The sequence below is a fragment of the Scylla paramamosain genome, unplaced genomic scaffold (assembly GCF_035594125.1).
Source record: "Scylla paramamosain isolate STU-SP2022 unplaced genomic scaffold, ASM3559412v1 Contig150, whole genome shotgun sequence".
In the NCBI taxonomy this organism is placed as follows: domain Eukaryota; kingdom Metazoa; phylum Arthropoda; class Malacostraca; order Decapoda; family Portunidae; genus Scylla; species Scylla paramamosain.
In genome coordinates, this window is record NW_026973815.1 from 107501 (window position 1) to 119914 (window position 12414).

The following is a 12414-nucleotide window of genomic DNA, read 5'->3' on the forward strand; positions in this document are numbered from 1 at the left end:
ATGTTGTTCCTCAAACATCAGTTTGAGTGCTGACTTATCTAGTATTCTTGCATCGTTGACTGAGCCAGGCCACCTTGCCACAATGTCAAGAATCTTATAGTGAGCATCAAATACTACTTGCACATTTATGCTGTGATAGCGTTTCCTGTTCACATATACATGTTCATCGACATGAGGAGACACAATTCTTATATGAGTGCCATCAATCACTCCCACAACACCGGGAAACTGAGTTACTTGCATGAACTCTGCCTGTTTTTGCTGCACTTCACGCTGGGTGTGAGGGAAAGCCACGAACTGGCAGATTACTTCTGGGTCAGCCAGTGCATCAATTGTCTGTGATATTGCACGGCTGATAGTGGGCTGCGTTGTTCCAAAATCATCACAACTGCACTGTTGCATTTTTCCTGTGGCTAAATATCGTAATGTGATGGCCACCATCTCAGGGGTCAAGGCTCTATTTCTTTCAGTTTTACTTTGCAGCTTGTCTCTCACTATATCAGTCACTGCAACAATACCAGCACGGTCCAATCTGAATCTTTTCAGTAACTCAGCATCGTCGTACTCAGCGAAAATATCTCTTCTCACTCTGTAGGTGCGCCGCTGACGTTGTTGTGCCGCCTTCCTGCTAACGGCTGGGTTCATCATGCTCTAAATAAATTTTCCACCTACCTTTAATAATCTGTTGGAGGTAACTTGTGGAAAGAGAAAAAAGTGCATTATTTTTATGCAATAATATTTTTAATTTTTGAACTTGAAAATGCAATATACTTTAATCCAGAGATTTAAAAAGTGAACATACGTTTTAACCCAGCGGGTGCTGTAAACAGTACGTTGGCGGTTCACACCAGTTCAGAAGTAAGGTATCTTAAATTGCACTCGACAATGTTATGAATACTTTAAAATGCTTGAAGCCATACTTGATGCCTTCCATAACGTGTAAAGTAAGAAGTTAGCCTGTGTTAAAAAGTGGTGATCCCTGCAGATTACCAAGGCATCCAGTCTCCCAGCAAGTGCCAAGAGGCATTCATTCCAATGCTCCGCTGACACCAATTTGCCCAAAGGTATGCATTATATGTGGAAAGTACATTACGTACGGTGTAGAGGTGGTTGTCTAGTGATATAAATGGTAAGGTGGTGGTGCTGGTGATTGTGATGGTACTACACTGTTATTACCGTATGTCAGTATATTGAGGCTTGATATCACTTTTATTAATGTGCCAGTATTTCATTACCTATCTTATGAAATAACACTAGCTCTTGATATATTCTTTTCTACAAACCTTTAACAATAATTGAAACGCTTTTTTTAAATTGAATTCAATGCCTTTTCTTATTGATGAAAATAGGAAATAATTATGGCTACCACTGGCTAGACACGCCATACCTTGCCTTGAGTTTAGGTATGGTTAGGTTAGGTTTGATATGGTTGGGTGTAGTTAGGTTAGTTTTGGGTATGGTTAGATTACACCAAGTACAGTTAGGTTAGTTTGGGTGTGGTTAGGTTTGGATGTGGTTAAGTTAGTTTAGGTATGGTTAGATTACAGCAGGTATGGTTAGGTTAGTTTTGGTGTGGTCAAGTTAGTTTAGGTATGGTTAGGTTACAGCAGGTATGGTTAGGTTAGTTTTGGTGTGGTTAAGTTAGTTTAGGTATGGTTAGAACCTTGGACAAAAAATGAGGAACATCACTGAACCAAAAGATTTTTATTTATTTATTTATTTATTTATTTTATTTATTTATTTATTTATTTATTTAATTTTCTTTTAATATTTCAATGAAAATTAGCAGTATTACTTATATCTGTCGACTTTCCAAGAGGGTTAGAGAATGCCTCAAGCCATTTGTAAGATAAGATTACACGTAAATTGCTTGGTTTAAGAGAAACTGGCATGTTAGTAAAATGAATCTTTACTGTCATGTGAATCAATATTTATAAATACAAAAAGTTTAAATCTCCAAGAACAACCTGTGTTTTACAGTAATGTGGGTAGCCCACATGGGACCCATAAAGTAGCCCACAAAACACCCACATGCCTCCCATTATCCAATGTTGGCTGGGTATATATATATATATATATATATATATATATATATATATGAGGAGGCAGTAGACATCTGCCTAAATGATAATTACTACCAGTGAGGTCTAAAGCACTGTTCAGGGGGTGCTGTGAACTTATCATTAAACCCAGCTGTGACCTCGCTGAACGTTTCCCTTTGTGTCTCACAACACAAGGGGGCAGTCATAGCCTGCCCTCTAAAGACAACTCTCTTCCTCCACACAAAACTACAAGCACCTAATAACACACACACCCTTCACTCAAAAATTTTAAAATCATCGTGGCGACTCCTACACCAGCCTCGTAGTCCCCATCTGGGGAGGGGACCATAAATGTCCCCAGGTCAGACTGCCTTTCTGTCAAAGACCCTAAGTGTCTTGACACCCCCTCAACTTTTTCTTCATTAACTTCTGCAACATTCGCAGTCAAAGATCTAATTTTCAATCTGTAGAACACCACCTCTCCTCTTCTAAACCTCATCTTCTTTTCCTCACTGAAACTCAGGTGTCTGAGGCAACTGACAGTAGCTCCTTTTTCTGTTCCCTCTTACTTTCTCTATCCTCATTTTCAGTCCAAAGCTGGATGCTGCATTTATGTGCACAATGATTTAACCTGCTCTCGTGCCCACGCTCTTGAATCTTCTGAGTTTTCCACCATCTGGCTACGACTACAGAGTCACTCTCATACTAAATTTATCTGTGCTGTATACCTCTCACCTAACTCCTCTGATTATAAGAAATTCTTTAACTACTTAACTTCCAAAGTGGAGCACATTCTGACCCTCTTCCCTTTTGCAGAGATCTCCATTCTTGGAGACTTCAATGTTCACCACCAGCTTTGGCTTTCCTCTCCCTTCACTGACCATCCTGGTGAACTAGCCTACAACTTTGCTATCCTCCATGACCTAGAGCAATTGGTGCAACACCCTACTCGTATTCCTGACTGTCTTGGAGATACACCCAACATTCTTGACCTTTTCCCCCAGCCTCAGCCCCAGCCCCAGCCTTTTCATCCCAGCCTCTCCCAGTGTATCCTAGCCTCTCCCAGTCCATCCCAGCCTCTCTCAGTGCATTCCAGCCTCTCCCAGTCCATCCCAGCCTCTCCCAGTCCATCCCAGCCTCTCTCAGTGCATTCCAGCCTCTCCCAGTCCATCCCAGCCTCTCCCAGTCCATCCCAGCCTCTCCCAGTGCATCCTAGACTCTCCCAGTCCATCCCAGCCTCTCCCAGTCCATCCCAGCCTCTCCCAGTCCATCCCAGCCTCTCCCAGTGCATTTCAGCCTCTCCCAGTGCATTCCAGCCTCTCCCAGTCCATCCCAGCCTCTCCCAGTGCATCCTAGCTTCTCCCAGTCCATCCCAGCCTCTCTCAGTGCATTCCAGCCTCTCCCAGTCCATCCCAGCCTCTCCCAGTGATAATAAAGCAATTTGGATTTAGGAAAGGGAGATTGTGTTACAAACTTACTGAGTTACACTTAGATCTATAGAAAACTGTTATCAAATGGCATATAACATTTTATGTTATATGCCATAATTTATTATGGCATATAACAGATTATTATTACAGATGCCATTTCTTAAAGAAATGGCATCGTTTTTTTTTTTTTTTTTTTATTATTATTCTCTTTCTCTCTCTCCCTCCCTAAGGCAGTGCTCCTCTTACAAAGGAAAAATAAATAATTAAATAAAATAATTAATTTACAAATCAAGGGCTGGATTTGTGTCTGTGGAAGGCCTGTGAGCAGCCTGAGTGTGGAGGCCATCTACCTGAAATATTTATATTAATATTTTTGTATCTGTATTCCATGCAGTTTTTAATACATATAATATATTATAGTGAAAGGAACATATTTATTTAGTGTAAATGAAACAAGTGGTTATTTTGATAGTAATAAAAAAAATATTTAGTTCATAGAAAACTAGTGTTTGATTAATTTAAGTTTCTTTCACTTACAGAATATTTATGTGGGAGACTCCTCAGATTGTGGAGACCCCAGATTGTGGAGGCTCCTGGGCAGCTGGTCTTTTTGTGGACTCCTAAATCTGGCACTGAACAAAATTCTCTCTCTCTCTCTCTCTCTCTCTCTCTCTCTCTCTCTCTCTCTCTCTCTCTCTCTCTCTCTCTCTCTCTCTCTCTCTCTCTCTCTCTCTCTCTCTCTCTCTCTCTCTCTCTCTCTCTCTCTCTCTCTCTCTCTCTCTCTCTCTCTCTCTCTCTCTCTCTCTCTCTCTCTCTCTCTCTCTCTCTCTCTCTCTCTCTCTCAACTCTCAACCACTGGATGGTATATCAGTTCACACAGCAAGAAGCCAAGGACCCACCGAGGCTGTCACTTGGAAGAGGTCATTGTTGTTGCATCCAGCATCCCAGCCTGACTGCCTAGACAGGTCCCGCAGGTTGCTGAATGGCAGAGGTGCAGGCTGCTCCACAGCAAGATGTGAGACCAGTGTGGCAGAGTATGATGTGTACACAATGAGGGACACACTGTAGCCAACCCAGTAGATTACCCGTGCTGCAGTGCTGATTGGGTAGGTGTTGGAGCCTGCAGGAGGAAGAGGAGGAGGGAAAGATGCCATGAAAAGGCAATTTTAAGACATGGAGGATGATGCAAAGGCAATTTAAAATCTTTGAAAGTAACACATCTTTTTAAATTTAAAAATGTAGAAAAGACCATTTTAAAATGTTTCAGAGATGAAAATGCAATTTAAGAGTTTTTCTCATCATTTCTAAAAGATTTATATCTCATATCTTACTAAGAAAACTGTTGATATCATCATATGAAGAGAACTACTGATAAAATTAAATACATTACTTGATATCCATATCAGTCATATTAACACCACTTGCTTATATTGCTCATGCCAGAACTAATTCAAGTTAATATCAGCTCAATTATGAAAATACACCAGGTATCATGTAAAGTTTCCCAGTTTTAAATCTATCCTTTAATAACTGTCTTTCTGTATTCCCATCTTATCAAACATTAAACACCACTACCCTTGCATTCAACTTAGTCTCATACCCCAACAGGTCCTCACCCTGCTGTAGGAGGGCTGGCAACATGTACCAGCCATCTTACCAAACACTAAATGCTCCAACACTTGAACTGACCAGTCTTACACCTCAACAGGTCCTCACCTTGTTGTAGGAGAGCTGACAACATGTACCAGCCAGCAGCAACTCCCATGCTAACAGGCTTCTCCCCCCGTGGGTATGTAGCACCTCTGGAGTCGCTCGATGAAGAAGAGGATGCTGGCGAGGCCTGTCGTGTTAGCCGGGATGCGCCGGTACAGAGCTGTGTCCGTTGGGGTTGTGTAGGCAAGCATCTTCTTGGCAAGGTCCTCGTAGGTGGCCGCAAACAGTTTACGGCTGTGGGATGAGAACTTGTCTTGTGAATGTGACGTTGGGGTGAGTGTTAATCTGATTTTGTGTTACTATGTTCTGTGGGGAGTGGGTGTTAATGTGATTTTTTGTTAACTGAATGCTGTGTCTGACCTCCTGAGGTGTAGTATGGTGGAGCCACAAGATTGTCCCTTTCCACTAGGGGCTGACAGATGATATTAAGAGTGTGAATGTGTGTGTGGTGTTAACGTGCTGGAGTGTGCACAGCCAGGAGTGTTTGGGGAATGAAAATAAAAGGAGTTATGGATGTTTAAAAATGCATCTTTTGAGAGCTAAGTATACAAGAAAGTTGGTGTGTTTGGGGAATGAGTAAACAATGAAGAAATGTTTTGAGGAACTGGGTGTGCAGAGGCAGGAGTGTTTGGAGAATGAGAATACAGGAAGACAGGAATGATTTGGGAATAAGTGTACAAGAAAGGAGTGTTTGAGTGACAATATATAAGGAAGAGGTGTTTTGAAAATGAGAGTACAAGGAATGAGCATTTTGGGAGTTAATATACAAGGAAGCAAGTATTTAAGGGACTCAAGTATACAAGATTATTTTCCTGTCATATGTCATTATACAGTGTTTTTCTTTGTTATATACGAGCTCGTACATCATTCCCTTTCACTTTTCATATCTTGTGTTCTCGTCATTCTGATGTAATGTTACAGATAGAGAATGTTTGGTGTCAAATTTTCACTAATTTCATATGTGTATAAACTTTCATTTACTTGACTTTTTTTTTACTATTACTACTATATTTGCTTGCTTTTTAAACAAGTCTTTTCTTTCAGAGGAGGGAAGCACAGGGGAGGAGGAGGACGAGGAGGAAGAGAGTGAAGAGTCACAAGAGGAGGAGGAAGGTGGAAAGAAAGAGGAAGGAGAGGAGGAGGAGGAGGAGGAGGAGGAGGAAGATGGAGAAGGAAAGGAGAAAGATAAGAAGGAAGGCAATGTAGAATGGAGGCGTCCTTGGTTTATGTTCAGTAAAGCCCCGTATTCTTGTCATGGCAATGTAGAATGGAGGCGTCCTTGGTTTATGTTCAGTAAAGCCCTGTATTCTTGTCATGGCAATGTAGAATGGAGACGTCATTGGTCACATACTGTTCTAATGTATGTGCACTTGCCACGCTGTTCACCAGGCAAAAGGCGTTGCAGAAAGAGCGCGAGATCACTGTGTTGTGGGAGAAGACAGAGTCCCTTAGTGGTCAGCTGGTGACGGTCCACAACCACAGCCACTTTGAAGAGAATGGCCTGAGCCACGACCACCTTGCTCAAGAAAATATCACGTTGACAGAGCTGATTAAACAACTAGAAGATAAGCTCAAACTTTCAAAGGTACCACAAGTGTCTTTGTATATTAGTTTGGTTTTACTTTGTAAGATTAATCATTACTGAAAACAATACATGGAGTACGTGAGGTTGTGTGTTTGTTTATGCATGGAGACAGTTTCCTTAAAAATGGGTGGAGAGTACTATGGTGCTTTAGATGTGGAAGGATGAGTGGAAGGAATGCTTGGAGTGTGCAAGGCTCAAGTGTATGCAGAAGAGCACTGACAGGAGTGTGAGGACTACTCTGTCATGACCGTGTCTTTAAGACATGAACAAATGATGCAGTGTTGGAATCATGAAGGTGTAAAAATGCAGGATATGGATGGGATGCTACATCAGCAGCTTTTGTCATTAAGGGTGGTAAAGTGAAAGATTTGTTAATCACTTTGGTCTTTAGTTGATGCTTCTGGTGAGGCTTTCCTGTTTAAACTTGGCATAATATATATAAAATGATGTGGCATGTTAAACAAGTTAACTTACTGCCTTCTTGTGTCTTTCACAGATAGAAATCAAAAACATCACAAGACAGAATAGTGAGCTGCATGCACTTATCACAGAGTATAAAGTCACTCCCTCAGAGGAAAAAGACAAGGATGGCACGTCTTCATGTGAGAACTCAGAAGCTAAATGTGAGCTACCATCCACATGAATATATATTTGTATATCAAACTGACATTCTCCTTGGAGGGAGGATTTCCAAAGTGCACACACACACACACACACACACACACACACACACACACACACACACACACACACACACACACACACACACACACACACACACACACATCTCTGCATCAGGACTCAACAGCCAGACTGATAAACAATTACTTCACCCAAGATGATCAGCTGATAGGATTAGCTGTGGATGAGCCTCCTGTGGTGACTAGGAGTACAAAAGCCAGCAGCTAATTTTGGGAGCTGCCAGTCATCATGGTCCTGGTGTCTGAGGTGCTGCTTTTGCATTTTCCCAGTCATGGGTGGAGGCCACATCACATTTATTCATTCACAGTTGCTCTTAGTTATCTCTGTTACAAGTTTAAATTTTTCCTGGCTCCACAGACATTTCTGGTGCATCTAACCCTCTCTCCATTGCCCTTCTATTTCCCTTAGTCTTATACCCACTTCTTACATTACGTCTAATTACTTCCATTGGTCATTCTTGGCTGGCCCTCTGTTGCATCGATTTTTCACCTCCAGGTACAGATACCAAGGGGAAATTGCTGGGTCAAGTGGCTACACTGACATCTGAGGTTAGCAGGTTGGAGAGTGAGTGCAGCAGTCTTCAGGTTCAGCTAGACTGTGAGAGGGATAAGTATAACAAACTGCTGGGAGAATCTCTTGCTCATGAAAAGTTGTCTGAAGATGTCATAACTGAACCAAAAGGTAAGAAAGTTTATATTCTCTAATAATAAAGCAAATAATTTTTTCCTCACTGTTGCTCAATTTTTTGAATTAATAACAAAATAAAAGCATTGTTATTGGATTTGTTTATTGAGGCTGTATTAAGAAAAGTTGAGAGAAACAAACTTATTGTTTTATCAGGAGAAACAACAGGATTGGGAGGAACTGAGCTTTAACAGAAGCTGCAACAACTGCAGGAGGCTCACAGGGTCCTGGAGAGCAGGTTAACTTGCAGCATGAAGGAGGTGGCAGATTAGTGATTTCTGCTGCATCTCACACACTTCTTATTCAATTGCTTGCAGGTTAGTGATCTCTGCTGCATCTCACACACTTCTTATTCAATTGCTGGCAGGTTAGTGATCTCTGCTGCATCTCAAACGGTTCTTATTCAGGTGTTGACCAAAGTACTAAGCCTTCATATCATTACCTTGCTCTGTGATGGAGGCTACACCATCTGGCATCTAGCTGAGATTTAATGTTGCAGTAAAGCTTCCATATGAGTTCATGTAGAGCAAAATGTTTTCAAATGCCAGGGAAGTAGTGTAATGTAACCTTCCAGAGAAATCTATCCCTCATTTATTAGTTAACAGGAGTGTTTAATGTACTTAATGTGATTAGCCAGGATCAAGGGTCAACTTCTTCACTGACCATTTACTCTCAGGTGATGTATCTGTCCTCCATGAGTCACCAGAGACACATAAGGTGTTGTAAGTGAAATTTCATCTATTAGATTTATTCAAAATGTGAATTAACACAGTTGTTTCCTGCAGGATTTGATATCAAAGCTGGTGCAGGAAAAGGAAGCAGATCATGACCTTCAGCAGCTCGAGAAGATAAGCAGCGTCCTTATATATATGTTATATAAATATGTTCCTTTCACTATAATATATTATATGTATTAAAAACTGCATGGAATACTACTGTATTCCATGCACTTTGTATTCCATGTACTCGTATTCCAGCCACTCAGTCTCCTACTGAGTGGCTGGGGTTTTCCAAAAGTGAGGGTTGGTGTTCTATACCATACCATGTGCCCTGTTTGTATTCCTTCTCTATCCTCTGTATTATATTCTATGTAAAGATGGTGCTAGGGTGGGATCTACTTCTTATTCCCTAAAAGTGATGAGGAGTGACACTGGGCAGCATTAATTTGCTCCTTAGAGATGGCTGGGTTCCTGTGGATGAGTGGGCCATGCTGTGCTTTGTCAAGGATGGTGTTTGGTGGCCATTGTGATGACTCTTGCCACAATCAAGTGTCTCCCACAGAGTAGTGGAGTACCTATGTATGGTGTTGACCCAAGCTGTCCAGGTCTCATCCAATGCCTTAATATGATTTAGATGATCAAAATGGTTTAACTCACCATTTAATCAGCTGACTGATTTGAATGGAGAAGTATGTAATGTGTTGTAGCCTAACCATCCCTGCCAGCATGGTCAGGACTCTTTGGTAGTAACCTGAAATGCTCCCTAGGTAGTGAGTATCATTGCACATAATGATCTTTACTTTGTCAGTAATTCAATGATACTGAATATTACTCTACTGGATTTTGCTCAGCACTGCTTGGTAACTTTTAGGCCATAATCCCAGGTCTTTGGAATGATATGAAGCCATGTTTTTACACATTCCTTATATGAGACAGGCAAGCACTATGCTTTGCCTGACTGATACCTGTACTCTTTGCATTTTATGACCCCAGGTAGTTCATCACTCTCTCTCTCTCTCTCTCTCTCTCTCTCTCTCTCTCTCTCTCTCTCTCTCTCTCTCTCTCTCTCTCTCTCTCTCTCTCTCTCTCTCTCTCTCTCTCTCTCTCTCTCTCTCTCTCTCTCTCTCTCTCTCTCTCTCTCTCTCTCTCTCTCTCTCTCTCTCTCTCTCTCTCTCTCTCTCTCTCTGTTTGGAATTATACTGTATATTAGGAAATATCATTAAAGAGTGTGTGTGTAAAAAGTGTTTGCATTATTGTGCATTTGATGTTGGTTTCATGATTTATAAAAGATTGCTATTTTTAATAAAGTTATTGAAATTGTTATTGAGTGTTTGTATTGAACTCATTAGCTTTGTAATAGTGTGCGTCTCATCATGCATTCATTAATAATGATGTAGAGTGGAAATGTCCACTCCTATCATGCATAATATCAATGCATTATTGGTTTATGTTGTTATTTGTGTATAAATTGTAAAGTTATGCCAGTCTATTTTAGTACAAACTAAATATCAGCTGGAAGAGAGGACAGGTAATGGCACACTAAAACACAGGAAGGGACAATGATATAACCATCCAATTTAATAACAATACTAACAGAGGTTAAAGAAGAATGAGAAAGCAATAAAAATGGATTATTTAATGGATGATTAATAGACCCTCATTTGTAATGTTATTTCAGGCAAGAATATTAAAAGAGACAGCTGGCTTGCCCTTTGTACTTGTTCAGCTTGCCCTTAGCACTTGTTCATACATGACAGAATGAGAGATCTATGGGGGGGGGTGACACCTGGAAATGGAGTGAAATGGATTCATGAAGGGATTGATTGATTGGTTGACTGACTGATTAAGAAAAAAAAAAAACGTAGCAGTGGAGGGTGGGGGGGGGGAGAGGCGCCCCCAACTTTCCAGTCATATATGGCGTGGAAAAGGGACAATACCAGCAAAGAAAAATATGAGAAAATGCATAATTTACTACAAAACCCAAAATGCGAAATAAAACCTTGCCAAATTGAACCTTCCCACGAAGGTAATGAATGGAGTTTTTTGATGCAATGAGCCACAGTTACTTAAAACACTCAACAAATATAACACCTGCCAAAAAAATAAAATAAATAAATAAAATCAATCAATAAATAAAGATAAAAACGCGAGAAAACCTTTAAATTATCACAACGCGAAATATACACACACGCTAAACTGGATGCGTCATTAATTAATATCCCCCCAATAGTTTATAGCCCCCTCCCCTATTCATTGCTCCCCCCCCTCCCTGCGCTTGAGGAACACCTTCACTTATGGCCTGCTGTTGGGTCCAGATTTAGAGCCATTTTAACCTCGAATTACATACAATACATACATACATATCGTCTCCTTGCAATAATTATAATAGTCTTCCTTGGCTTAATTTTTGTTTATTCATTATTCCTTATGTATTTATTAATTATTTGTCATTTGTCTAATTCCTTATTTTATTTAGCCTCGGTATTTAACTAAGCATTTTTTTTTTTTTTTTCACTTTCTGACTGTGGCCCTTGCAATGAATGGCTTAATTGTTTATTTACTGTTCCTTACGTGTTTATTGATTATATGTGAGTTATTTATTTGATATTCATGATTTTTTTTTTTAACTTCGTATTTCTTTATATGATAGTTTTATCTTTTCGTGTTTTCTGGCTTCTTAAGTTTTGTTTATTACTCCTTGTTTATGTTATTAGGTGTGTCATTAATTATTTGTCTTATTTCTCGTAGTTTAATGGATTTTTTAGCACTTTAATTATTAGAGTTCCTCACCAGTCATTTTATTCGATAGAGAGAGAGAGAGAGAGAGAGAGAGAGAGAGAGAGAGAGAGAGAGAGAGAGAGAGAGAGAGAGAGAGAGAGAGAGAGAGAGAGAGAGAGAGAGAGAGAGTCTAAATGAATGATAAAAAAAATAATAATCAGTTACAGTATTTTATTTATAAAAACAAGAACAATTCATGATAATAATAATAATAATAATAATAATAATAATAATAATAATAATAATAATAATATTTAAATACAAGGAGGAAAATGTGTAATAATAATAATAATAATAATAATAATAATAATAATAATAATAATAATAATAACAATAACTGCTTTTATCTTACTCACACAGATAAATAGTTTTATAAATAGTTTATTGACCATAAACATTGTGTACATACACACAAAATTAAATAGAACAGATAAAAATTTCAAAAATGTAGTCAGTGACACACAGAAGACTGGTGTGACAAAACCTACTAAAGCCCATTAAATGATTGGGTGTCTCAAGTTTCCACATCATCAGTGGAACACTGCTTCTGAGCACTCAAGGGATGGACAAGCTTTTCATGGCTTGTGTGAATGGAGACAAGACGTGTAGGGGATTTATTTGTTCTGTTTTTTCTTGTCCTACTCTCTCTTCCTCCCTCTTTGACTCTTCCTTTGCTTCCATCCTTTCTCTCTCTCTCTCTCTCTGGACTTTTTCAGACATAGCTCCTTATGATTTTTTGGCAATCCCAAACCTGTTGACAG

The 12414-nt window shown here is 39.8% G+C and overlaps 2 protein-coding genes across 4 annotated transcripts; one reads left to right on the forward strand and one right to left on the reverse strand.

The window, feature by feature from the left end:
• Positions 1 to 4203: 4203 nt before the first annotated feature.
• Positions 4204 to 5250, reverse strand: LOC135099583 (glutamate receptor 2-like). The gene is made up of 2 exons (XM_064001978.1): positions 5189 to 5250; positions 4204 to 4592 (listed from the first exon to the last, which is right to left on the reverse strand). Exons 1-2 carry the CDS (start codon positions 5235 to 5237, stop codon positions 4345 to 4347), a joined length of 297 nt encoding a protein of 98 aa, XP_063858048.1. The 5' UTR covers positions 5238 to 5250; the 3' UTR covers positions 4204 to 4344.
• Positions 4438 to 8970, forward strand: LOC135099582 (uncharacterized). 3 transcript variants are annotated; one of them, XM_064001977.1, is made up of 7 exons: positions 4438 to 4578; positions 5270 to 5458; positions 6230 to 6770; positions 7267 to 7393; positions 7968 to 8153; positions 8313 to 8473; positions 8942 to 8970. In XM_064001977.1, exons 3-6 carry the CDS (start codon positions 6513 to 6515, stop codon positions 8345 to 8347), a joined length of 606 nt encoding a protein of 201 aa, XP_063858047.1. In that variant the 5' UTR covers positions 4438 to 4578; positions 5270 to 5458; positions 6230 to 6512; the 3' UTR covers positions 8348 to 8473; positions 8942 to 8970. The 3 variants fall into 3 exon arrangements, 2 of the variants coding, with proteins under 2 accessions (XP_063858047.1, XP_063858046.1); XM_064001976.1 differs by having other exon boundaries at positions 4441 to 4578; positions 5181 to 5458; XR_010268153.1 differs by lacking the exon at positions 7267 to 7393 and having other exon boundaries at positions 4441 to 4578; positions 5181 to 5458.
• The last annotated feature ends 3444 nt before the right edge of the window (positions 8971 to 12414 follow it).

What these genes read in the sequence shown, in the direction of transcription:
- LOC135099583 (XM_064001978.1), bottom strand. Translation starts at nt 5,237, where the DNA reads ATGGGAGTTGCTGCTGGCTGGTACATGTTGTCAGCTCTCCTACAACAA. An exon ending in GTCAGCTCTCCTACAACAAG is followed by an intron (nt 4,593 to 5,188) that starts GTGAGGACCTGT and finishes TTCCTCCTGCAG; the next exon opens with GCTCCAACACCTACCCAATC.
- LOC135099582 (XM_064001977.1), top strand. Translation starts at nt 6,513, where the DNA reads ATGGAGACGTCATTGGTCACATACTGTTCTAATGTATGTGCACTTGCC. An exon ending in ATAAGCTCAAACTTTCAAAG is followed by an intron (nt 6,771 to 7,266) that starts GTACCACAAGTG and finishes TGTCTTTCACAG; the next exon opens with ATAGAAATCAAAAACATCAC. An exon ending in TGAGAACTCAGAAGCTAAAT is followed by an intron (nt 7,394 to 7,967) that starts GTGAGCTACCAT and finishes TTTCACCTCCAG; the next exon opens with GTACAGATACCAAGGGGAAA.